The 26097-nt window shown below is 50.3% G+C and overlaps 2 protein-coding genes across 6 annotated transcripts in view; one reads left to right on the top strand and one right to left on the bottom strand.

Annotated features, from left to right (window-relative positions):
• Positions 1-26097, top strand: part of LOC309539925 (kyphoscoliosis peptidase-like) — a 360319-nt gene that overhangs the window by 203592 nt on the left and 130630 nt on the right. The window lies entirely within an intron of this gene.
• SLC4A11 (solute carrier family 4 member 11) overlaps positions 1-26097 on the bottom strand; it is a 251928-nt gene that overhangs the window by 175554 nt on the left and 50277 nt on the right. The window contains exon 1 of one of the 5 annotated variants that reach the window (XM_082236391.1): positions 4155-4331. The exons of the other annotated variants lie outside the window; for them this stretch is intronic. Within the exon in view, the coding sequence (XP_082092517.1) occupies positions 4155-4194 (40 nt within the window). The 5' untranslated portion in view covers positions 4195-4331. Of the gene's footprint in view, positions 1-4154; positions 4332-26097 lie in introns of those variants that run through there. 5 annotated transcript variants of the gene reach the window in all.

Below are 26097 nucleotides of genomic sequence, written 5' to 3'. Positions count from 1 at the left end.
TCCAGTCGTGGCCGACTCTGGGGTTGTGGTGCTCATCTTGCTTTATTGGCCGAGGGAGCTGGTGTACAGTTTCCGAGTCATGTGGCCAGCAGAACTAAGCTGCTTCTGGCGAACCAGAGCAGTGCACAGAAACGCCATATACCTTCCTGCCAGAGTGGTACCTATTTATCTACTTGCACTTTGACGTGCTTTTGAACTGCTAGGTTGGCAGGAGCAGGGACCGAGCAACGGGAGCCCACCCCGTCGTGGGGATTTGAACCACCGACCTTCTGATCGGCAAGTCCTAGGCTCTGTGTTTTAACCCACAGCGCCACCCGCATCACCCACTGCCCTATACCCGGGGTGCTATGGCCAAGGAGAACAATTTCATGGGAACTGGGCCAGGACACAATCCCCATTTCCTTCCATCCATCCATCCCACCTCCAGAAGCATGGAAGTGGGTTTTGCAAGAACTCTGCATTTCTGCCCGTTACATTCCTCTCTTTAAGAGCTGACGCCGTCATGCTGCCATAGCAGCCCTTACTTTCAAAGTTCTCCCCTCCTTCCTCCATTACTAAGAAGTTCTCTCTTTCTCTCTCTCTTCCATTCCTAATTTCTATTGCTCCCAAGGTCTGGAGCTGCCATTCCCTATTTGATCGCGGTTTGACACAGCCAAGCGGCAGGACACAGACCTTACATGTGTAAGGCTTGCAGGTTCATCACCTTTGTGTAGCTCCAGAAGAAAAGGGGTCCCGGGTAGCCGAATAACAAAAGCCAGGGACTCTGGAGATGCACTGCCAGTTAAAGTATGCAGCACTCAGCTACCCTGAACGAAAAAGCCCCCCCTTCCCCAACATAAGGACAGCTCCAAATGTTCAAGAAGCCAGCTCCCCTCTTTTTTATAGAATCACAGATTCGTAGAGCTAGAAGAGACCATGAGGTTCACCTAGTCTCCAGAGGGTGGAAACATGAGAAAGGGCCTTTTCTGCGGTGGCTCCCTGTTTGTGGAACGCTCTCCCCAAGAAGGCTCTCCAGGCACCTTCATTACATATATTAAGGTGCCAAGCACAAATGCTTCTCTTCTGCCAGGCATTCCAAGCCAGTACGTTTCCGAGCACAATTCAAAGTGTTGGTGCTGACCTTTAAAGCCCTAAACGGCCTTGGCCCAGTAGACCTGAAGGAGCGTCTCCACCCCCATCGTTCTGCCTGGACACTGAGGTCCAGCTCCGAGGGCCTTCTGGTGGTTCCCTCATTGCAAGAAGCCAAGTTACAGGGAACCAGGCAGAGGGCCTTCTCGGTAGTGGCACCCGCCCTGTGGAACGCCCTCCCACCAGATGTCAAAGAGAATAACAACTACCAGACTTTTAGAAGACATCTGAAGGCAGCCCTGTTTAGGGAAGCATTTAATGTTTAATAGATTATTGTCGTTTAATAATCTGTTGTAAGCCACCCAGAGTGGCTGGGGAAACCCAGTCAGATAGCAGGGTATAAATAATAAATTATTATTATTATTATTATTATTATTATTATTATTATTCAGCTGATTAACATTCTATGGCTTTTAAAATGTGTTTATGGGAGGTGGATTATTGCTATGTTTTCGCGTCATTGTGTATTTTGTATCCTCATTTTATTTTTTTATTTATTATTCATTTATTACATCTGTATACCATCTTTTTCTTCCAAGCAGCTCAAGGTGGCGTACGTGGTTCTGCTCCTCCCCCATTGCATCTTCACAACACCCCTGCGAGGCGGATTAGGCTAAGAGAAGGCAACCACCCCAACGTCACCCAGTGTGCTTCATGCGGGGATTTGAACCCTGGTCTCCCAGGTCCTAGTCCAACGCACGATAACCATTATGCCACACTGGCTTGCCCTTCAGATGAAGGGCGGTATACAAAGTTAATAAATAATAGTAATAGTCCAACCCCCTGCAATGTATGGAGTGTGACTGGAGGTCCTCGGCTGCCCAGGTGACAAGACCCCCCCCCCCTCGGCCTCACTGCTGTGGTACAAAGGAAAGCAGAGCAAGACGTACCAACTTAGTTGCAGCAGTTGCCAGAAGGAGGAGTACAAGGCGCCATCTAACTGTCTTAGGGACCTCACTCTAGATTTGTGTAGGGTTCACAGTGATACCTTGGTTCTCGAACTTAATATGTTCTGGGAGTCTGTTCAAAACCCTTCGAAAACCAAGGCATGCCTTCTGATTGGCTGCAGGAGCTTGCTAAGTGGAAGCCACGTCAGATGTTTGGCTTCCGAAAAACATTCGCAAACCGGAACACTTACTTCTGGGTTTGCGCCGTTCGGGAGCCGATTTGTTCGACAACTAAGCCGTTCGAGAACTAAGGCACCTCTGTACTTCTTAGCTCAGAGCATTCCAAACTGTGTCTCAAGACACATTAGTGCGTCAGCGGCAGTGTCTAGGTGTGTCGCACGGACGCTCCCCACTGTGTCGCAAAATGATGCATGTCTAAAAAGTGTGTCACCAACGTGAAAAGTTTGGAAAGCTCTGCCTTAGCCTTTTCGTCTCCCAAAGCTATCCCACAAGACAGCGGAGGTTTAGGACCAGAGCTTTCCTTCTCCTAGAAGGGCTTCCTTCCCAGGTGTTCACATCCCTAACTCAGAAAGGCTTTGAGACTCATTGGCTCAAACCCTCATCTGGTTTAGCAGCTGCAGAATACAACAATCTGGAGAAGCTGACAGTTTCACATGAGGCAAGAAAAGCTGCCTCATCATCAAAGGCTATGCGTTGACCATCATCAACACAAACACTTGTCTTTATACTCAGCTGGATAATCCCAGAAGTCCACTTGGGTTCCGATATTGTGGCTACCCCAGGACAGGTAATTCTAGTAACAAGAGACAAAGAATATAGCTATAAAAAGAGAACAGGTGCACTTGTTTGGAAAGGGCCTCGCAGAGTTAATGGCACCTTTTGCAACTCATATATTGGTCAGCCACACACATCCCGGGACTGGACACCTTACAGGAAATGCTTGCAGCGGTCAAGATTTGTGAGTCCCCAATGAGCTGAACTGCTCTGCCACCTACAGCTCTTTCTGCTGCGGAGCAAAGCAACCAGAACGCCAGAAAAGGGAATGAATGGGATTTGTGCATCCTGCAAAATTAGGGATAAGAATCGCCCCGTTCACTCCAATGGTCTAACGCTGGAGAAGTTCCCCCCACAAGATTATACCGGAGTCACTTTGCTTCTAAGGAAAGGGAGGCGAGGGAGGAGAGAAGCCCAGCAACCTCAAAAAAAAAAAACAAAAAAAAAAGACTCAAGGAAGTGCTGATAACCGCTTTAAAAACCAAAAACAAACTGAATTGCACAACATCCACTGCCTGTTTCGCTTGCAAATAACTCGAAGACCATCAACTACCTTATTTCAACAAGAGCAATTGCAGCAACTAAAGCCCATTATGTTTTGTTTTGTCTTCAAATAGTCAAGTACAGAAAATATCGCTGGATGTTGCCAAAACAGCACACCCTTTTCACTAACAATAGCTTGAAAACCCAGTATTTGACAAAGGCTTCAAACCTCTTGTTCCCTTAAGCTAGGAGCAAAAAGGAGAGCTCGCTGCTCGCTCCGCAGATCTTTGGGGAGTTGCGGCTGGCCAAGAAGAAGCGCCCCCAAACCCTTTAATTTTTGTATGTGCCCCTTCCCCAAGCCCTTGACACGGGCCAGTACAGGATCTGCCTTCTTGCTCGGAGTTGTTTACGCGCAGCGAAACCTGCCCTCCCTTTTGTTTAAATTCCCCTCCATCCTCCTGTCAAAAAAGGGCCGCTTCCCTTTTGCTTCCCCTTCTGCGTGCGCAAAGCGAGCTCGGCTCTTTCGCTGGTTTGCAAAAAACTTTTGCAGAGCCGTGCAAAAGCCAAACTGGAGGGAGACGGTTTTGTGGGCTTTTCAGGGGGTGAGGAAGTCTTCCCAAAGTTGCGGAAGCGGGGGGAACCGTCAGCCCTCTTTTTTTATGAAGAGCTGGGAGTGTTTGCCCCCAGAAACCGGACGGAGCGCGCAGTTGCAAAAGGCGCTCCGGGGAGGAGCTGCAACTTTGCAAGCGAGCTGCAACAGCTGGCCCGTGACCCCGCCGGGCGAGGGGCACCTTCGCCGGCTGCTGCGGCTGCCCGGGCTCCTTCCTGCCTCCGCCCGCCCCGGCAAAAGCAGACGCTCACCGCATGGCTGGAGGTGGAAGACGCGCCTCGCCGTTGCCATCGCCGCCGCCGCCGCCGCTCCGGGGCTGCGCTTCACACCATCGCCGAGGCGCGCCACGCCTGCCGCCTCGCCGCCGCCGTCGGAAGGAGCAGAGCAGCCCGAACTGAAAGCGCCCGCGCATCGGCCCGGGTGGCGGAGGGTGGAAAGGGGAAGGGACGGCCGAGGAGGAGCAGGAGGAGGCGGCGGCGGAGGCGCAGCAGAAGCGGCGGCAGCAGCAGCCGCGCCGAGGGACACACCTCCCTCCCTCCCGCGCCGGTCCTAGCGCGCTTCCCGCGGCGAGGCTCTCCCCAAGGAGGCGTGGGAGGCGGAGGGAGGAGAGGCCCCGGCGACCTCCCGCTGCGCCCGCACCCTGGGGCGCCTCGCCCCTGGCGCGCTCGAGCCCCCTAGGGGCGCTTTCCAAAAGGAGGCGCAATTGCGCGCAGCAGCCGTCGAGCAGGACCCAGCGCCTCTTTGCGCACGAACGCTGCGCCCCAGGATGGGGAGGGGGATACAGAGTCGCCTTGAACTGATCCAAGAGCCACGGGCAGAGTGCCGACTTGGGTAAAATGTTGGGGAGGGGGCCAAGGGCGTAGCCAAGGGGGGGCAGTGGAGGCAGATGCCCCCCAAATCAACAGAAATCAATAAAAATATTGTAGCTGAGGTTCTGCTCCCCCTACCATAAAGCCTGCCCCTCCATCATAAATCCTGGCTACACCCATAGAGGGGGCCGTGTAAGCCCCACCCAACATAATCGATCACAAGATCACGCACAAACACTATTTGTAATGCCTATCAACTTTGAGGGGACCCACTCCCTCAAATATTTCGGGGGGGGGCGAAAGGACCTCGGCCCCTAGGAGTTGGCTCCTATGCCTACGAGGGACGGGTGGTACACAAATTAATTTAATAATAATAATTCGTTTTGCACGGATAAGGAGGGAGAAGCCCTGCGGATCTCGGTTGTTTCAGCTTCCCTTTGGAATTCGGATCTCTGGGGAGCACGCTTATTTTCCCTTATTATTTACCTGTTGTTTATGTCGCTTGTGTGGAAACCTCAAAGTGGTTTTGGAGTTGCCAGAACACCCCAAAATTGTTGGGCTTTTTTCTTTTTTGACAAACCCCAAAGTTGTTGCTGAGCTATTTTTTTTACAAAAACACCAAGAAAAACAGGTGTGAGTTTCATAATTTAACTATGCAATGGGTGGAAAAGCACAACATTCAGCTTCTGTTGGTTGTCTTTGGATTTCAGTACTGGAGGGAGAGAGAGGAGCCACTGCGCTCCACCAACAGGATCTTCGCTGCATTATAGAGGGAAAAGGGACCCCACAGCCCTCCAAAGGCTTGCAGATTACAGCTCTCACCCTCTTATCCCTGAGTGGCCTTGCTGGCTGCTTGAAGTTCATAGATTTGTAGAGTTGGAAGGGACCACCGGAGTCATCTAGTCCAACCCCCTGCAATGCAGGGATCTGTGGGGTTGAATTCATGACTCCAAGGTTAAGAGTTTTATGAGCTTACTCTGTTTACCACCCTGGGCTCCACTAGGGGCAAGGGTGGGATTCAAATGAAATAGATAGATAGATGATAGATGATAGACAGATGATAGATACCAAAATCCAACCCACCCAGCACTCTTTGCAAGAAAGCCCAGCACCCAGCAGATCCCAAGCTATGTCCTAAGAAGACAATAGACCTGGAAACTCCTTCAAAACCCTCTCCAGTTCCGACTCTCAACTGCTCTTAAAAGAAACTCTGCAACAGAAAGGAAGGAAGGAAAAAGAAAAGGAAGGAAGGAATTGAGGTGATTTTTTTTAGCAGCTTTTGACTTTCCCAAGTAAGTGACACAGCTTCCCAAAATGCACATTCAGTTTGCAGAGATCAGAGTTCGCCACTGCAACCAGTAGGGTCCTTGTAAACTTATCAGGGCAACCAGCTGCCCAACAAACCTCCGCCCACCTGCCTGTACCTGTCTTGCTTTGGTACTTACTTACAACCAGTCCAGGGGGTGGCGCTGCCGGCTGGAATCAACCTCCTCCTCTGTGTTGCCTTTGAAGAACTGATTCAGCCTGTGGGACTCTTGGGTTCCTTACTTCCCTCTAGATATGGATCTGCCTTGTGTGAGTGGGAGAGTGGTGCCCCCTTGCCAAAGAGCAGGGGGATATGGGGTATTTAACTAGCATTAGTTGGCTCCGCCTCTCATTGAGCTGTGGCTCCGCCTCTCATTCACGCTGGCTCCGCCTGCTGTGGTCCTTCCCCCCCCCCTTCCAGTCCCAACGGGCAGCAGCCATCGCTGCAGGCGAGTCCAGTGACCGCAGCCCAAACGAGTCTTGTGGTGCTTTATCAGGACTATCAAATATACTGTATTGCGGGAAAAGCTTTTGTGGATTAGGGATGTGAAGTCTTACCTGGATAGCTCAGTCAGCAGAGCATGATGAGACTCGTAATTTCAGGGTTTGGGGTTCGAGCCCCACGTTGGGCAAAAGATTCCTGCCTTTGCAGCAGGTGGGTCTAGATGACTCTGGGGGTCCCTTCCGACTCTACAATTCGATGATTCTAAGAATCATGCAGGATCAGGTCTGCAGCCCATCTAGCCCAGCATCTCGTTCTCATGGTGGCCAACCAGGCACGCATTATGGGATGTCCATAAGATGGACCCAAGTGCAACAGCAGCTCTTCAATTGGGGGGGGGGGAGATTTTGGCATGTATGTTGGGGAGCTAAGCAAAGGCATCTGAGAGGTGGTACAAACTGACCGATATATTTGCCAGGGCAGAGCCAAGTAGAAAAGCAAGACACAAACAAACAGTGGGACTGTGCAAAGAAGAGATGCACTGTCTAAAGAATATCAGAAGCCCCTTGCAGGATCAAAGGTCCAGCACCCTGTTCCCACAGTGGCCAACCAGGTGGGAAAAAGACAGGCAGGTTTCCTTAAACCGTAAAGATGCAAGGAACCCAAAGGATCCTGTAGGAATATGCAGGTGGCCTGTATGGCTATCGAACCCACGACCTTGTCGTTGTCACCCTGTTCTAACCAACTGAGCTAATCTGGCTCCGGCAGGAAGGTAAACGGTGTTTCTGTGCGCTGCTCTGGTTCGCCAGAAGCAACTTAGTCCTGCTGGCCACATGACCCGGAAAAACTGTCTGTGGACAAACGCCGGCTCCCTCGGCCTGTAAAGCAAGATGAGCACTGCAACGCCAGAATCGTTTGCGACTGGACTTAACTGTCAGGGGTCCCTTTACCTTTTAGACTTGCTAAAATGTATAAGAAGTGTCTCCACCCCCATCGTTCTCCCCGGACACTGAGGTCCAGCGCCGAGGGCCTTCTGGCAGTTCCCTCACTGCGAGAAGCCAAGTTACAGGGAACCAGGCAAAGGGCCTTCTCAGTACAGTGGTACCTCGGGTTAAGTACTTAATTCGTTCCGGAGATCCGCTCTTAACCTGAAACCTGTTCTTAACCTGAAGCACCACTTTAGCTAATGGGGCCTCCCGCTGCCGCCGTGCCACCGGAGCACGATATCTGTTCTCATCCTGAAGCAAAGTTCCTAACCCGAGGTAATATTTCTGGGATAGCGGAGTCTGTAACCTGAAGCGTCTGTAACCTGAGGTACCACTGTAGTGGCACCCGCCCTGTGGAACGCCCTCCCATCAGATGTCAAAGAGAACAACAACTACCAGACCTTTAGAAGACATCTGAGGGCAGCCCTGTTTAGGGAAGCTTTTATTGTTTGATGCATTACTGTATTTAAATATTTTGTTGGAAGCCGCCCGGAGTGGCAGGGAAGCTCAGCCAGATGAGAGGGGTACAAATAATAAATCAAAAGGTCCCAAGTTCAATCCTCAACATCTGCAGGCAGTACTAGGAAACTCGAAGCGGTATGCAGCCGCCAGGACCATAGCTGTCAACTTTTCCCTTTTCTTGTGAGGAATCCTATTGGGAATAAGGGAATTTCCCTTTAAAAAAAGGAAACGTTGATAGCTATGACCAGGACCCGTAAACAATGAAGGCTTTTTTCTCTGTGATCCTTTAGACAGGACACTGCCTTATGCTCAAGTCAGACCACTATTCCACAGTACAGTGGTACCTCGGGTTACATACGCTTCAGGTTACAGACTCCGCTAACCCAGAAATAGTACCTCGGGTTAAGAACTTTGCTTCAGGATGAGAATAGAAATCGTGCTCCGGCAGCGTGGCAGCAGGAGGGCCCTTTAGTTAAAGTGGTGCTTCAGGTTAAGAACACTTTCAGGTTAAGAATGGACCTCCGGAACGAATTAAGTACTTAACACGACGTACCACTGTATTGGCTACACTGGCCGGCAGCAGCTCTCCAGGGCTTGAGGCTGGAGACATTCGTAACCCGTTGGACCCAGGAGCTTCTGCGTGCAAAGAGATGTGCTCCCCCTGAGCTCGGGGCCTTCTCGTTTTGCCCTTTATACGGCCCATTTCTAGGACCAGAGGAGGAAGGACCGCTGGGAGAAGGAACGCCCTGGCGCATCCGCACAACCGAACGCCTTCCTTTGCCCCGGCTGCAATGAAACATGTCTCTCCTGCATCGGTCTCTGCAGCCGCAGCAGGTGCTGCAGTCTGCCAACAGCTTGACCTCACCCCCAAAGGCGCACTCCTCCGTTATCTCCCGAGAGAGACGAATGCCAATCCCCAAATGTGACAGCTGTACCGCTATAATAATAATAATAATAATAATAATAATAATAATAATAATAATAATAATTTATTTATACCCCGCCCATCTGGCTGGGTTTCCCCAGGCACTCTGGGCAGCTTCCAAAAAAATATTAAAATACTGTAATACATCAAACATTAAAAGCTTCCCTATACAGGGCTGCTTTCAGATGTCTTCTAAAAGTCTGGTAGTTGTTTTCCTCTTTGACATCTGGTGGGAGGGTGTTCCACAGGGAGGGTGCCACTACCGAGAAGGCCCTCTGCCTGGTTCCCTGTAGCTTTGCTTCTCGCAATGAGGGAACTGCCAGAAGGCCCTCGGTGTTGGACCTCAGTGTCCGGCTAGAACGATGGGGGTGGAGATGCTCCTTCAGATATACTGGGCTGAGGCCGTTTAGGGCTTTAAAGGTCAGCACCAACACTTTCAATTGTGCTTGGAAACATATTGGGAGCCAATGTAGGTCTTTCAAGACCGGTGTTATGTGGTCTCGGCGGCCGCTCCCAGCCACCAGTCTAGCTGCCGCATTCTGGATTAGTTGTAGTTTCCAGGTCACCTTCAAAGGTAGCCCCACGTAGAGCGCATTGCAGTAGTCCAAGCGGGAGATAACCAGAGCATGCACCACTCTGGTGCCTCCATGGACAGCTGGCCACAAAACACCCACGCCTGCATTGCAAACTATTTGTGCATGGAAGCATTGGATTTTTTTACAGACCGCTGCCTCTTTCCGATTTTGTGCAGAGGCCTGTTTCTGTTCACATAGCCAGAGAGCATCCTTGGTGACGTGCCAACAGCCGCATTCTTCTCAGAGGGCCTGGAGCCAGTCGCCTGCAGTCCCTGTCCCACACACACACCCCTTAACATGCAGATTGCAGTCTCTCCCCTAGCGGGTTTGGCAAGATCAGAGGTTAGCCGTTGCGACACAGGGCCCCCGAGCAGCGCTTCTGCAAGAGCCCTGAGGACGTCCCATGCCTGAAAATTTCCCATCCCATCCCTGCGTTGGAAGTGCTTGCACCTGCAAAACGTTCATTGCTCCGCTGGAAAATACCTTCTGCCTCACCTAGGGGCTGAGAACCACTTAAGATTACACACAACCCTCCTTTTGTTCTCCAAGTTTTCTCAGAACAGAGGAGAGCATTTCTTCGCTGGCTAGATAAGGGCCCTCCCAGACATGGGTCAGATCAGCAACAGATATACTGTAAGTTCTACTCATTAACCGCAACAAGGCTCTGGCTATAGCATCTAAACTTTGTTTTAAATACCGGCGGGGAATGACTTGGATAATGGACAGTTTGTGATGTGTTAGGTTTGTGTTGTTCTTTTTTGTTTGCCGTGAAGGTTTAGCAGAAAAATATTAAAAGGGTGCAGCTGGATTATTCTAGCCCACTCCCCCGTTTCCCGTCACGGACAACCAGATGATTATGGGATGGGAGCCTGCAAGGAGGACGCGAGAGAAGGTGTACTGGAATGCGCAGGAATTGGCACTAAGAGGGATGTTGCATCCAATATGGTGAGCTAGCACAGAGCCCATGCTTCCTAAGCAATATCCACTGACAGACACCGATTTGGATGGCTTTAAAAGAGGATTAGGCAAATTCTAGGAGGAAGATAAGGCTATCGCGGCAACTCTGGGGAGGATCCCACAGTTTAACGATTAAAATTTTCCCTTTATCGTTAGCTTCTCTTCTTTCTTTATACACAAAAGACAGAGATGTGGTGAGGAATAGCTCAGCTAGTTAGAGCAAGGTGCTGATAATGCCAAGGTTGCAGGTTTGGTTCCCATAAGGGACAGGTGCATATTCCTTCATTGCAGGCAGGGGGTTGGACTAGGATTCAGGGTTTCCTGAACTTGTCCCTCCAGCTGTTTTTGGACTACCATTCCCATCATCCCTGACCACTGGTCCTGATAGCTAGGGATGATGGGAGTTGTAGTTCAAAAACAGCTGGAGACCCAGGTTTGGGAAACCTTGGCCTATCAGCAGTTCTCAACTTGTGGGTACCCAGATGTTGTTGGAGCTCTGGCCTTGCTAGCTAGGGGTGATGGGAGTTGTAGTTCAACAACATCTAGGCCCACAGGTTGAGAAAGGCTGGCCTAGATCAGGCATCCCCAAACTCGGCCCTCCAGATGATTTAGGACTACAACTCACATCATCCCTAGCTAACAGGACCAGTGGTCAGGGATGATGGGAATTGTAGTCCCAAAACATCTGGCGGGCCGAGTTTGGGGGTGCCTGCCCTAGATGATCCTCAGGGTCACCTTCCAACACTTTCTTTGACCAGATTTTTCTTTCTTTCCACAACAGAACAAAGTTATTGCAACTGATACAAGCAATAAAAACACACATCAAATTCTAACATCAAAAGCCACACAAAGGCGGAATTAAACTGAACTTGAGCACTTGCGGATTTTAGCCAGCCATTTACTAGTTAAGTGATTTGATTTCGTATCCTAATCTTTTGAAGATGCCTTTGTAAGGAGGCTGGAGGAAGGGAGTTGTTGCTTTTCGACTGGGAGATAATCTGCAACCCGGTCTTCAACACATCTACCCGGAATGAGGTCACACTGAGTTCAGGAGGGTTTACTTCCTGATAAGTGTGCTTGTCATGTTGAGAAACCTAGAATATGATTTCCTATTATTAGTAACACATCAAAGCAGCATCAGCAAAACCAACAAGTATTGCAGGAGATCCAGATTAAAGAGATTGTGTCGGCTCCAGTTTTCGTCTGATCATTGTCAGATTCAGTTGACTCTCGTTTTGGATTGCTAGAAGGAAGTCATTCTCATCTCTCACCCTGAAATGCAAAACTGGCAGGTGTTTTAGGGAACAAGGATCCCTGCCCAAAACCACACATCTTTAATTTGCTACCCCCCCCCGCCCCCAACTATGTTAGCATAAGGAAAATGAAATGAGTTTATGCAGATTGAAAGGGATAACTGCTGAACAATCCCAACTCTGCCCATCAACTGCGAGGCAAGGTTCACTCTGCAATTAAAAACACACATAGAGGGAGCAATTCTCAGTGATTAATCTAGCAGTTAATTAAAGCTTGCAGCCCTAGTCTACCTCATGACCCAGGAATCTGGGGGCCGCTTGGTGGGGGCAAGTGTGGTGCTGGAAGTGGAAGGCTCAATGGATGTGGCTTGTACACGAGACGGGGGTCCCCAAGTGGTCTGCAAGCTTCATTCAGGTGCTCCATGGAACATCTACATATCTCCATCACGTTAAATATCCCTAATGATTGCTAAAGCGGGTTTTCCTACATGGAGAGCACGTGTTGCGGTGGGAGCAACCATGACATCCCCTGTTGCTGGGTGGGTTAGTTTGGATGGCCACGGATTTGATTGGGCACCTCCAATGTTGCTGGGGGAAATTGATTGTTGCTATTTTATTTGATTGACGGGGGTGCTATATAGGTACCTGTGTGCAGCGTTGAGCTTCCTCTTTTTGCTGCGCGCATCAGATCACCCGCCCACCCTTCCTTTATTTAGGGTTTGTTTGCGCTGACCTTGCTATACCTGTCATGGGGTCGTCTGCTTTGGAGCAGGGGCCTGGTAGGAATTTTACCATTTGGCTGATTGGCTGGTGCCATTTGGGTTTTGCCTACTGCGTAGCAAATCGTCACAACTTGTAAGATTGCAGGTTAATTTTTTGGGTTGGTGGAGGGGATGAGGTTGGCTGTGCCTGCCCCTCCAATGCTGCTGCTGCTGCTGCTGCAAGCGTATTCCGTTAAAGGAATCCAGGGGCTCGATGAAACAGTTAAATCAGCTATGATTAAGTGGGCACAAGACATTGGTCATAACATCATGTTTGCTGACTGGGAACAGTTGTGGACCACCGGTATAAAGTTTACGGCATGTAATGCCTTAAGAGAGAATATTATGAAAATGATTTACAGGTGGTACATGACCCCAGTCAAGCTTGCAAAGATCTATCATTTGCCCGATAATAAATGTTGGAAATGTAAAGAAACTGAAGGTACTTTCTTTCACCTTTGGTGGACGTGCCCGAAGATTAAGGCCTTCTGGGAAATGATATATAATGAAATGAAAAAGGTACTTAAATGTACTTTTCCCAAGAAACCAGAGGCCTTTCTCTTGGGCATTGTCTGCCAATTGTCGGTGCCAAAGAGGGATAGAACATTCTTTATGTATGCTACAACAGCAGCAAGAATACTCATTGCAAAGTATTGGAAGACACAAGATCTACCCACTCTGGAAGAATGGCAGATGAAGGTAATAGACTACATGGGACTGGCTGAAATGACTGACAGAATCCGAGACCAGGGGAAAGAGACGGCGGAAGAAGATTGGAAGAAATTTAAAATTTATCCTAAGAAATATTGTAAAATTAATGAATGTTAAAGTGTTGTGGTTATATAAAGTAAGGGATTACAGCTGTTAAGGATTAAGTAAAAGAAAAGAAAGGGGAAAAAATGGTTAAATTAAGGGGAAGGATTTGCTGAAATAATTTTGGGAATTGGAATGCAGAAAGGGGAGGTATGGGGAAGTCGAGGAAGTAAGTTTAAGAAAAAAAGGAGTTGAAACTATATGTGTTTGTTTGTTATTGTATGTATATTTTTGTTTGGTGTGTATTGTATGTGTTTTTAAAATGTGCGAAAACTTAATAAATATTTATTTTTTAAAAAAAGAATCCAGGGGCTCGCCATGCTTTTGTCCGTATCCCTGACAAAGGGCTAGGGCCATGCAAGAGCCCCAGGGAGCATTTGGGAAGAGGTGAGAGCCTGGCACCCAGCTTTATTCTCTCCCCAAAATTGCTTACCCTTACTGACTCCTGCACGGGTGTGGCTGTCAGTTCTGTTCCTACTTCCAAGTGGGACCAGATAGTCGCTAACCAATGCCTAAGCAACCATTCACATACTGTAATTCAATAAAGTTGTGGCCAAAAATTATGCCAAAAACAAACAAACAAACAAAATGATGTGTGAATGTGTTTTTATTCAAGGGTATCTTGGGGGTCCACACGCAATTGCGTTTTTATTTTGCATCTTACATTGCCTTTCCGCTTGAATCCTATGGATAAAGTGCAATGCATAAGAAGCGAAAGAAGCCATTAAGATGGGATTTCAGACCATGCAGCATCTAGCACAGCGCATTGCACTTGCTGCGACAGGCAGGAAAAAAATAAAAAAAAAATTAAGTGTTTCGCCGTCAGCAATTTTCAAGCCGCTCAGGGAGAGAAAAACTTGGGAACTGAGGCTGCAGGCTACATTCCATCCTGCACACAAAGGTTTTACCCCAACAGCACACAAGCACTTATCTCCTTCCCAGCAAGAAAGAGACACTATCACAATTCCCAGAATAATAAAATGGTGAGAACGGGATGGTTTGGAGACGACTTCTATCTGACAAAAGGGCACATTCCAGCTGAAGAATGCATTCCTGCCAGGAGGAAGGTGTGAAGCGAGGACCAAGGACCTTGAGGGTTGAAGCCTGGGCAGAAGGATGGGGGGTTGATACATAAAACTATGCCTGGATATTACGGAGAGGTTTTCCTCCTTCTGTCATGCTATTAAGACCCAATAGGGTCATTCCTTGCAGCTGAATGATGGAAGACTCGGGGAAAGAATAAAGGAAGCACGGTAGTGATGGCAACCATCTCAGATGGCTTTAGAAAGTGACTAGACAATGGCTACTGATCACGTTAACTGCATGCCCTCTCCGGGATCAGAGACTGCGTGCCTCCGAATGCGAGTTGCTGGGAAGCCAGTGGGAAGAGTATTCTTGCCCTGTCCATGTGCCCCTTACAGGCTCCTCCATCAACCTCTGGTCTGCCTCTGGTTGAGAATCCAATGCTGGACCAGACAGGCTTTTGGTCTGGCCCAGCAGCCAGGATCTTCTCCTGCCACACCAAATATACCTTTTCATCAAAAAAGAGCATGAGACAAATGTCAACAAGCGTTGGGAGCCTGGGAGAGGAGAACGGCCGGCCAGCTCACACAGAGCTCAAAGCCTCAGGGTAAACAACGCGAAGGAAACCCAACACTGATCCCACGGAATTAAATTAGACGGGGACATAAAGGCTGACATTTCTCGCGCACATTACGTGAGGCAGTTGTTCCGGTATGTGCAGGGCTCAGTTTTACGGGTGACATGCACTTTTCCTTTGTTTTGATCTAGTTTTCAGGAAACGTTTGCTGAGTTTTATTTTTATTTTAAAAGCACTTTAACACAAACTGCTTGGAGAGACTTTATTATATTAAGCGGTACAGTTTTCTACAAATAAATGAAACGAGCAAGCAGGCGAAAGTAGGGTGCTTCGAGGTTGATGTGGCTGCTCTTCCCTGGGCTGGTGTCTGTTGAGCTCAAATTAGGCTGTTCGCCTCTCTCCAGCAAGACGGAAAGGCAGGCCCAGAAATCAGAATAAGAAACTGCATTATACAGAGCGACACCATTGGGCACATCTAGCCCAATACTGTCTACTCAGACTGGCAGCAGCCCTCTCCAGGGTTTCAGCCAGGAAGCCTTTTCTTAGGCCCACCTGGAGATGCCTGGGATTGAACCCAAGAACTTCTGCAAGCACAGCAGATGATCAACCTCTGAACCTGTTGGCATCTCCGATAGACTGCCGTTTCCAATCCCATGATTCTGTTACTCTGCTCTTTTTCAGAGACGTGTGTCTGCTTGCAGGGTAGAAGAGAATCTCCAGGAACCAAGTGGGAATAAACATTGCTCCAGAGTGCTGTGGCTCACGGTTTTAAGCAGGCAGAGCTGTCTCCTTCAAAGGCACAAAAGTCTCTCCATCTGCCTGGAAGCAGAAAGCTTGGCGAGGCTTTAGTCAAGCTGAGATCACGAGGCCGGGCGAAGATAGAAGGCTCATTAGCAGCTTAGAGTGGCCTTCGGGAGACTCCTTGGGAATATGTCACTCCCCCAAAATAATTTAAAATCATCTAAAGCAAAACACCTGCTTTTAGCAGGGGCCTGCCCTCGATGGATCATTTGCCAATACAGAAGTGAATTTTAGTGGGGGGAATGGGGCAAGAGAGAAAAGTGACTCAGAAAATAACCTCATTTAGTTCCAGAAGCTGATCTTGGGCATTTTTCCTGAGCCAGGATGAACAGTTCTGAAACAGATGCAATATTTATAGGGTTTTTGCTTCCCCTAAATTCATTTTCATTTTACTTTCTTGTCAGGGTTACTTCCAGATCCTAGCTCACAGAGGATCACGCTAGCCAGCGATCGTTAAATAAAAGTCTTTATTGAGTTACAGTCTCCATTCTCGAGCTGCTGCGTGCAACCCTACGTCTTATGCTTAGATCGGCGAAGCTCCGTCTGAGTCTCCGCCCCTTGCGCACCAACTTAATATCCTAGCCCTGCTCCACCTTTTCCGCCTGACAGTTCTCCTCTGGGTCCCTCTGCCCCCCTGGGTCTCTTCCTTCCGGGATTCTTCTGACGCTGACCCCCCTGACTCTCCTGTCTCCTTGCGCCGGGCTTTAGGACCTGGCTCCCTTTCCGGGCTGCCTACTGCGCCACCTTCCTGTGCATTTGAACTTGGCGCGCGCGCCCAACCTTCCACTTTCCGTCTAACCGTCACTTCGCTCCCCGATGAAGGTGTGGCCACTCCTGACTCGTGCCCTCCCTCCTGTTGCGAGCTGCCAGCGCTTGCTCCCTGGCGCTCTTCCTCTTTCCTACTCTCTGGCGGTGACGTTGGTCCCGATCTCCAACTGCTCCCCTCTGAGTCCCCTCTGGCTCTTTCTTCCTGGGGTGTCCCCCTAGTCTCCCCCCTTGCCCTGGCCACTGGTGCTCCTTTTTGTGAATCTTCTGATTCACTGGAAAGACTCGGAGATCTCGGGTCGTCGTCATCACTCATCCTTTCTTCTGCCTCCTCCCCCTCGCTCTCTGTTTCCTCCCTTGCCCTCGCCTCTGCTCCTGAACCCCTGACATCCATCCCCCCCTCGAAGCCCCCTCTTCCCCCCTCCCCTCCTTCCGGTGCGGGAACTGGGTGCTGCAGTGTCAAGGGGACGAACGTCGGGTACAGTTCGCTTCCCGTGGCGGGCCTCCATCCGAAGTCTTCCGGTTCTTCCTCCCTGCTCTCGTCGACGACGGTCACCTCTGCTTCCATCTCTGTGCCGCTGTGCTCGAGACCCTGGTCGTCCCCGAAAACGTCCATGTCCGTCTCTCCCTCGCTTCCTTCTGGAGGCGTTGCTCGTCCTGGACCCTCCAGCCACTTCCTGCGCCACTGCTCCTCTGGTCGATCATCCCACCAATACGAGGGTTCTGAAGCAGATCCCGAGGGCGACCCCTCCGGGGAACGGGCGTCTCGTGTCGGTTCCTCATCCGAGTCGAACCCCCGGAACGTGCTGGCTGAAAGCGTGGGCGTGAAAAGCCAGTCGTCGAAAAAGTCCGCTGGCATTGGCCTATGGGGGAAGAGGGCATGAAACTCTTCCTTGAGCAGAGGTTCATCTAAAGCGTAGCCCGGCACCCAGCTGTTGGCACTGGCCGGGGTGCCCTCCTTAGCGAGAAGGTATTCTACCCCCTCTTCCCCCCATCTGGAGTCCAAAATCTCCGTGACTTCGTTGAGGCGCACCTCCTGTGCCACTCCCCATTGCCCGGTTCCCTCTCGGAGCGGACTCGGCGCTGTTCCTGGTTCCTGAAACCTGTGCGGTGCCTTGTAGGGAGTGAGCACCGATCTGTGGAACACCGGATGCATTCTGGAACCCTCCGGAAGCGCCAGCCTGAAGGCCACCGGGTTGACCTGCTCTTCGACTTGGTAGGGCCCCAGTTGCTTATGCCCTAGTTTCTTCTTGGCCAACGACCTGGCCGGCACTGCGTGGGCTGCTAACCAGACCCAGTCTCCCACATGGATCTCTTCGCCAACCCTTCTGTGTTTGTCTGCCTGCACCTTGTATGCGTGTTTGGCCAACTCCAGGTGCCGCCGCAGCTGATCGTGGACCTCCTGCAACTCCGACGCGAACGCATCTGCTGTCTGCGGCTCCCCCTCCACCAGTCTTTCCAGTCCCGGGAAGGTTCTGGGGTGCCTCCCGTTGTTGGCGAAGAACGGCGTGACCCCCGTGGACACGTGCTTCGTGTTGTTGTAGGCGAACTCGGCGAGCGGCAGGTAATCCACCCACGTCGCAGGCTGTTGATTCGCATAGCATCTCAGGTACTGCTGCATGATGGCATTGACCCGCTCCGCTTGCCCGTTGGTCTGCGGGTGTCTCGCCGACGCCAGGTTGATCTTGACGTTTAGGAAGCCCATCAGCTTCTGCCAGAAATTCGAGATGAACTGCCGCCCGCGGTCGGACAGAATAGACCGTGGCAGACCGTGAACCTTGAACACGTGGTCTATGAACAGTTTGGCGGTTTGTTCCGCCGTGGCCACCTTCGCACACGGGATGAAATGTGCCATCTTGGAGAACAAGTCCACCACCACCAGCACGGCCGTCTTGCCCCTCGAGCTGGGCAGATCCGTGACGAAGTCCAGGGCGACTCTCTCCCATGGCTCGACCGGAGTTTGCAGCGGTTCCAACAGTCCGGCCGGCGGTCTGTGCACTGGTTTGGCCCTCTGGCAGGTGTCGCACCTCGCCACGTAGTCCGCGACCTCCCCTCTCATTCCGGGCCACCAGAAATCCCTGGCGACTAATTCCACCGTCTTCTCCTTGCCAAAGTGCCCGGCAGTGGGCGCGTCGTGCAGCTGATGCAGTACCTTGGCGCGAAGTTCGTCTCCCGGCACGTAGATGGCCCCTTTACGGATGAGCAATCCATCTCTCAGCTGGAACCCGTCGGTCGCTGCCGTGCCCCTTTGCATCTCTGCCATCTTTGCTTGCGCGAAGGAGTCATTCTGCAACGCTCGTCGCACCGCCTCCAGGTCCACTGTCGCCGCAGCGCACGCCCACACTGTTGGTGCGAAGATGTGCATGGCGGCCGCTGGCGTGGCGTCCTCCAGATACTGTGGCTTACGGGAGAGCGCGTCCGCCATGATGTTGGTGTCCCCCGGGACATACTCTATTCGGAAGTCGAAGTTCGCAAAGAACTCAGCCCAACGTATCTGCCTCTGGTTCAGGAACTGTGCCGTGCGCCAGTGCTCCAGATTCTTGTGGTCTGTGCAGACCTGCACCGTGTGCTTGGCTCCAATCAGGAAGTGCCTCCATGCTTTGAACGCTGCATGAATAGCCAGCAACTCCCTGTCCCAGATGGTGTAGTTCTGTTCGGACTTGCTGAGCTTCCTGGAGTAAAATGCTCCGGGCCTCCAAACCCCCTGCGGGTCCTTCTGCAGCAGGACTGCTCCGACGGCCCTGTCCGAGGCGTCTGTTTCAACTCTCATCGGCCTGCTGGGGTCGACATGAAGCAGCTGTTCCTCCGATGCGAAAAGACGCTTGAGTGCCTGAAAGGACTGCTCCGCCTGCGCTGTCCAGATGAACTTCTTTTTCTTGGAACTGAGCGTGTCCGTGATGGCCGCTGTCTGCATAGCGAAGCCTTTGATGAACTTGCGATAGAAGTTCGCGAAGCCGACAAACCGTTGGACCTCCTTCCGGTTGCGTGGGCTTTTCCAATCCAACACCGCTCGAACCTTGGCGCTGTCCATGGCGAGCCCCTTGTCAGACAACTTGTAGCCCAGGAAATCCACCTCCGTCACGTCGAACTGGCACTTCTCCAGCTTGGCGTAAAGCCTATGTTGCTGTAGCCTGCTCAGCACTTCCCTGACGTGTCTGTCATGCTCCTGCTGCGATTCCGAAAAGATCAGGATGTCATCCAAGAAACAGACACACGTCTTGTAGAGGAGCCCCGCCAACACGTGATGCATGAAAGCTTGAAAAACGTGGGAGCCATTTTGCAATCCAAAAGGCATAACTCTATATTCGTAGGTGCCCAGGGGCGTGAACATGGCTGTCTTCCACTCATCTCCTTCCCGCATGCGAATGAGGTTGTACGCCCCTCGCAGGTCCAACTTGGTGAACACGCTGCCCTTGCGTACTTTTGCGAGGAGGTCGTCGATTCGGGGCATGGGGAAGTCCGATGGCTTGGTGACACTGTTCAAAATGCGGTAGTCCACTACGAGTCTTTTTTGGGGCGTGTCTCGCTTCTTCACAAAGAATACAGGACTGCCCCCCGCTGCCTGGGACTCTCGGATGAAACCGCGCTTCAAATTATGATCTATGAACTCTTTGAGTTCCTGCAGTTCGTCTTCAGACATGGAATACAGCTTCCCTTTGGGCAGCGCCGCCCCCGGCAGCAGGTCAATTTTGCAGTCATATGGTCTGTGGGGGGGTAGCTTGTCTGCCTCCTTCTCGCAGAAAACCTCCAAAAATTCTGCGTACTTGTGGGGAATCGCTTGCAGCGTGCCTAGCAGCAGCTGTGACTCCTCTTGCTCCCCTTCCTGCTGGGGCATGATGCAGTGTTCAGCACAAAAGGAAGAGCCGAAGGTCAGCTGCCTCTGGTACCAAGCCAGCGTCGGGCTGTGCTTGTCCAGCCAACTCATGCCCAATACAATAGGCGTGTCCGAGAGTTGAGTGACGTTGAAGCTGATGATTTCCCTGTGATTTCCAAGCCGCAGCACCATAGGTGGCGTCTGCTTCACCACTTGCCCCCCTAACAGCTCCCTGCCATCCACCGTGACAACCTGCAGGGGCAGCGTGGCAGGCAGCAACTGTATAGCGTGCCGGTCGACAAAGTCCTGCCCTATGAAGTCTGCATTGCTTCCCGAGTCGACGGTGATTGGCACGTCCATGGTGATTCCATTGGGTAGCTGGAGCGATGCGGTGAGCCTCACTACTGGCTTGGGCGGGAGGGGGTCCATGGGCGGTAAAATCTCTGGGGACTGCTTCACTGACACGTCTGGCTGGGCCCCAGTGCCTCTTCCTCCAGCCAGACATCGTCGTTTCCCTGCTGTGGTTCTCCGTGCTGCGTTGCTGCAGTCACCATTGCTGAGGCTGCAGTGTGCTTGTGGAGCCTCCGGGGACACTCTTTCGCCATATGCCCTGGATCCTCGCAGATATAACACTTCCTGTTCCCTCTAGGAGGCTTCGCTTTCACTGCTGCTGGTGCTAGGGCTCTGGCTGCTGACTGAGCCCTTGCACTCCCAACCTCCATCGGTTCCACCCCTCCCCCTGTTGGAGGCGTGGATTGCGCACGCGCTGCTTCTCTGGGAAGGAAGGAGGAGCCTCTGGCTGGTTCGCGCCCGCTGCGCCCTTCGTCCCTGCTCCACGGACGTTCTTCCAGCCGCACCCCCACCGCCAGCGCCCTCTGAACGATCTCCTGCGTGGTCCGGGGTCTCTCCCCCCTCGCAATCTCATCTTTAACCGAGTTGTGCAAGCCCTCCCAAAAAAGGTCTCTGACAGGAGCCGAATCTCTGTCCCATTCCAGGGCACTGACCAAAGCGAAAAAGCGGGCATGATACTGCCTTACGCTGGCCCTCCCTTGCCTTAGTCCATGCACCTCCTTTCGGGCAAGATCCACGTCAATGCTTGATAAAAAACAGCCATCCATCGCTTTAATAAAGGCGTCCGCATTTAGGAGCGCCGGATCCTTATCTCTCCACAAATTGCGCAGCCATGCTTTTGCGTCTCCATGCAAATGGGACATGATGAACCCCACTTTCTCTTGTTCATCTCTAAAGTCTTTGTGCAGTAGTTGCAGTGCACACATGACGTCTGCTCTAAAGTTGGGGTACTGTTGCAAATTCCCATCGAAGTGCGAGACCAGACCGCCTGTGCGTCTCCCCAACCCAATCCCCTCTGATTTGGGTGTCTGTTGCCCTTGCTTCGTAAGCACATCCAACCTGACCTGGAGATCCCTGTAGGCGGCAGCTGCTTCCTCCTCTCTCTTCCTGGACGCCAGCGCCTCGGCATTCAGTCGTGAAACTGCTTCTCTGAGTTCCGTTATTTGCTGTTCGGTTGTCATATTGTCTGCCGTTCGTGAGCTCTCTTGTAGGCACCCGCTTTCCCTCCTCTCCGCGAGGCCGTGGATGCCCACAATTTGAAGTGACGGAGCTTACTGTCAGGGTTACTTCCAGATCCTAGCTCACAGAGGATCACGCTAGCCAGCGATCGTTAAATAAAAGTCTTTATTGAGTTACAGTCTCCATTCTCGAGCTGCTGCGTGCAACCCTACGTCTTATGCTTAGATCGGCGAAGCTCCGTCTGAGTCTCCGCCCCTTGCGCACCAACTTAATATCCTAGCCCTGCTCCACCTTTTCCGCCTGACAGTTCTCCTCTGGGTCCCTCTGCCCCCCTGGGTCTCTTCCTTCCGGGATTCTTCTGACGCTGACCCCCCTGACTCTCCTGTCTCCTTGCGCCGGGCTTTAGGACCTGGCTCCCTTTCCGGGCTGCCTACTGCGCCACCTTCCTGTGCATTTGAACTTGGCGCGCGCGCCCAACCTTCCACTTTCCGTCTAACCGTCACTTCGCTCCCCGATGAAGGTGTGGCCACTCCTGACTCGTGCCCTCCCTCCTGTTGCGAGCTGCCAGCGCTTGCTCCCTGGCGCTCTTCCTCTTTCCTACTCTCTGGCGGTGACGTTGGTCCCGATCTCCAACTGCTCCCCTCTGAGTCCCCTCTGGCTCTTTCTTCCTGGGGTGTCCCCCTAGTCTCCCCCCTTGCCCTGGCCACTGGTGCTCCTTTTTGTGAATCTTCTGATTCACTGGAAAGACTCGGAGATCTCGGGTCGTCGTCATCACTCATCCTTTCTTCTGCCTCCTCCCCCTCGCTCTCTGTTTCCTCCCTTGCCCTCGCCTCTGCTCCTGAACCCCTGACATTTCTGTTTATTCCTTTGTGAGCCTTAAGCTTCCCTTTTTTCAATTTTAAACACTTCTCGATTTTTTCCTGAACTAATTTCCGATTTGTGCCATTTGGGCTCCTGTTCATCCGTTTCATCTTTCTCAACTTTCCTCATTCGTCCACACAGACTATAATCCACTCCTTAATCTTCAGGTTACACTGCTATAAGGCAGTTTAGTAAACTTTTAACTAGTTTGAACTGATGGAAGGGATTTTTCTGGAGGTTTTCAATCAGGGCATAATAACAATTAAAAAAAAAACTTTATTTGCTAGTCTAACTATGCTTTCCCTTTACAAATCGCTGTCCTCTGCATTATTTTCTCGTGCATTATTTTCTCTCCTTGTATTTCAGATATCGCTGGGTGTGTTTATCTTCATTGTTCCTGCGCTGCGATTTAAGCAAATCTTTCGAATTCATTTTGTTTCTGGTCTGACTCGGGTGCATTTGCGATTGCAACCACTGGCTCACGGGAGCAAATTCACTGGTGCAAAATCTTAGAATCTGTTTTCATGCATCTGCGTGGCAATGCCACGTTGCAGCAGACTATCTATTGTACTTTTCAGAGACTTTATCTTTCTACACCGTATAGAAAGACAGGGCAAGGGGGCAGGTACAGTGGTACCTTGGGTTAAATATGTTTCAGGTTTCATACGCTTCAGGTTACAGACTCCGCTAACCCAGAAATAGTGCTTCAGGTTAAGAACTTTGCTTCAGGAATGAGAACAGAAATCGTGCTCCAGCGGCGCGGCGGCAGCAGGAGGCCCCATTAGCTAAAGTGGTGCTTCAGGTTAAGAACAGTTTCAGGTTACAAGAAAATTGGCTTCCAGGTGGAAAAATCAAAATTAGAAACAGAACTGCTAGAACCCAAAACTAAGATTTTGTCAAAGATGTATAACTTGCTGTTGAAATGGAATACTCAGGATGAAACGGTGAAATCTGTTATGGCACAAGATGTTGGACATAACATAATGATGGCTGACTGGGAACAGTTATGGACCACAGGTATGAAATTTACGGCATGTAATGCCTTAAGAGAGAATATTATGAAAATGATATACAGGTGGTACATGACACCAGTCAAGCTTGCAAAAATCTATCATTTGCCCGATAACAAATGTTGGAAATGTAAAGAAACTGAAGGTACATTCTTTCACCTTTGGTGGACATGCCCAAGGATTAAGGCTTTCTGGGAGATGATCTATAATGAAATGAAAAAGGTATATAAATATACCTTCCTGAAGAAACCAGAAGCCTTTCTCCTGGGCATGGTTGGCCAATTGGTGCCAAAGAAGGACAGAACTTTTTTTATGTATGCTACAACAGCAGCAAGAATACTTATTGCAAAGTATTGGAAGACACAAGATTTACCCACTCTGGAAGAATGGCAGATGAAGGTGATGGACTATATGGAATTGGTGGAAATGACTGGCAGAATCCGAGACCAGGGAGAAGAGTCGGTGGAAGAAGATTGGAAGAAATTTAAAGACTATTTACAGAAATATTGCAAAATTAATGAATGTTAGAATGATGTCTGAATGAAGTTAAGTGGTTTTAGCAGCAATGTTATTAAGGTGTATGTAAAAATGGATTGTTAACAGATGAAAATCCAAAGTCGTAATTTATTAAGTTAAAGGATTAAGATAAAAACAAAGAGGGAAAGGAATTGCTGAATCAATTAATAGAACTGGAATACAAAAAAGGGAGGTGTGGGGAGGTCAGGGAAGCAAGGAAATGAAATGTAAGGTACGGAAAGATTGATGTGTTTTTTTTAATGTTTATTATCTTTTTTCTGTATTTTGTATTTTTTTAAATTTCTTTCTTTTTTCTTTTTCTCTTTTTATTTATGTAATCTTTTCTTTGAAACTTTAATAAATATCATATAATTAAAAAAAGAACAGTTTCAGGTTAAGAACGGACCTCCAGAACGAATTAAGTACTTAACCCGAGGTACCACTGTATTCCTGCCTGTCTCCAGAGTCTCTGACACTTCACCAGACAAAGGCAAAGTCAGGCGCAGAACAGCAAGAGCAAAACCAGCTGCTTTGGAAAGCAAAGTTCCTTTCCTACTGCTTTCCTAGCTAGCAGCCTCAGGTAAGTGACAGAACGCAGGCAATTAAGGTTAAGGCAGCTGCTCCAGCAAGCAGCCCTGTCTTTTTCTCCCTTGCAGAAGTGCTGCCGTGGATAGCTCCTCGTGGTTGCACAATCAAGAGAGCGACAAAGTACAGGGAGAATGAATGAGCAAGCAAGTCACACAAATCAATTAGCTCTGGCTGAGGAGAAGGAGGATTATACAGCATTTTTCCGTGTATAACATGCCCCCGTACAAGACTACCTATATTTTGCAGGACTCAAATTTAAGAAAATGGGGAGGGGGGAGATGGCCCAGAGTTGTTGAGCTTTGAACTTTTTGGGGGGATGATTGCCCAGAGTTTTGGGGATAATAATAATAATAATAATAATAATAATAATAATAATAATAATTATTATTATTATTATTATTATTATTTATTTGTACCCCGCACATCTGGCTGGGTTTCCCCAACCACTCTGGGCAGCGTCCAACAAAGACCAAAAATACACTAAAATGTCACACATTAAAAACTTCCCTGAACAGGGCTGCCTTCAGATGTCTTCTGAATGTCATGTAGTTTATCTCTTTGACATCTGATGGGAGGGCGTTCCACAGGGTGGGTGCCACTACCAAGAAGACCCTCTGCCTGGTTCCCTGTAACTTTGCTTCTTGCAATGAGGGAACTGCCAGAAGGCCCTCTGTGCTGGACCTCAGCGGGCACTGATGGGAGTTGGGGTTCAGCAGCATCATTAGGTCACCTAGGAAATTTTCAAGGTGGGCATGAAGGCGATGGTCAATGTGTTTGTTCTCCGCAACCATCAACAAAGAGATACACTACTTTAATGATGGAGATTCTACTTGGTCCATAAGAATTATCACCCAATGATAGACCCATCTTTCATGATGTGGTCATCAGCAAGTGTTACGGGTCAGGCCCAAGGGTGCCCATCTCATCCAGCACCCTGTTCGCCCAGTGGTTAACCAGAGGCGGGTGGCGCTGTGGTCTAAACCACTGAGCCTCTTTGGCTTGCCGATCGGAAGGTTGACGGTTCGAATCCCCGCGACGGAGCTCCCGTTGCTCTGTCCCAGCTCCTGCCAACCTAGCAGTTCGAAAGCACACCAGTGCAAGTAGATAAATAGGTACCGCTCCGGCGGGAAGGTAAACGGAATTTCCATGCGCTCTGGTTTCCGCCACAGTGTTCTGTTGTGCCAGAAGCAGTTTAGTCATGCTGGCCACATGACCCAGAAAGCTGTCTGTGGACAAACGCCGGCTCCCTCGGCCTGAAAGCGAGATGAGCACCACAACCCCATAGTCGCCTTTGACTGGACTTAACCATCCATCCGGGGGTCCTTTACCTTTTTTAAAAAAACACAACCAGATGCCCATTGTTGGAAGCTCACAAGCAGGATGTGAGCACAACAGCCCTCTCTCCTCCTATGGTTTCCAGC

Source organism: Podarcis vaucheri, assembly GCF_965113315.1.
Source record: "Podarcis vaucheri genome assembly, chromosome: 9".
In the NCBI taxonomy this organism is placed as follows: domain Eukaryota; kingdom Metazoa; phylum Chordata; class Lepidosauria; order Squamata; family Lacertidae; genus Podarcis; species Podarcis vaucheri.
The sequence above is the reverse complement of the archived record's forward strand: the minus strand, read 5'-3'. Positions and strand labels throughout refer to the sequence as shown.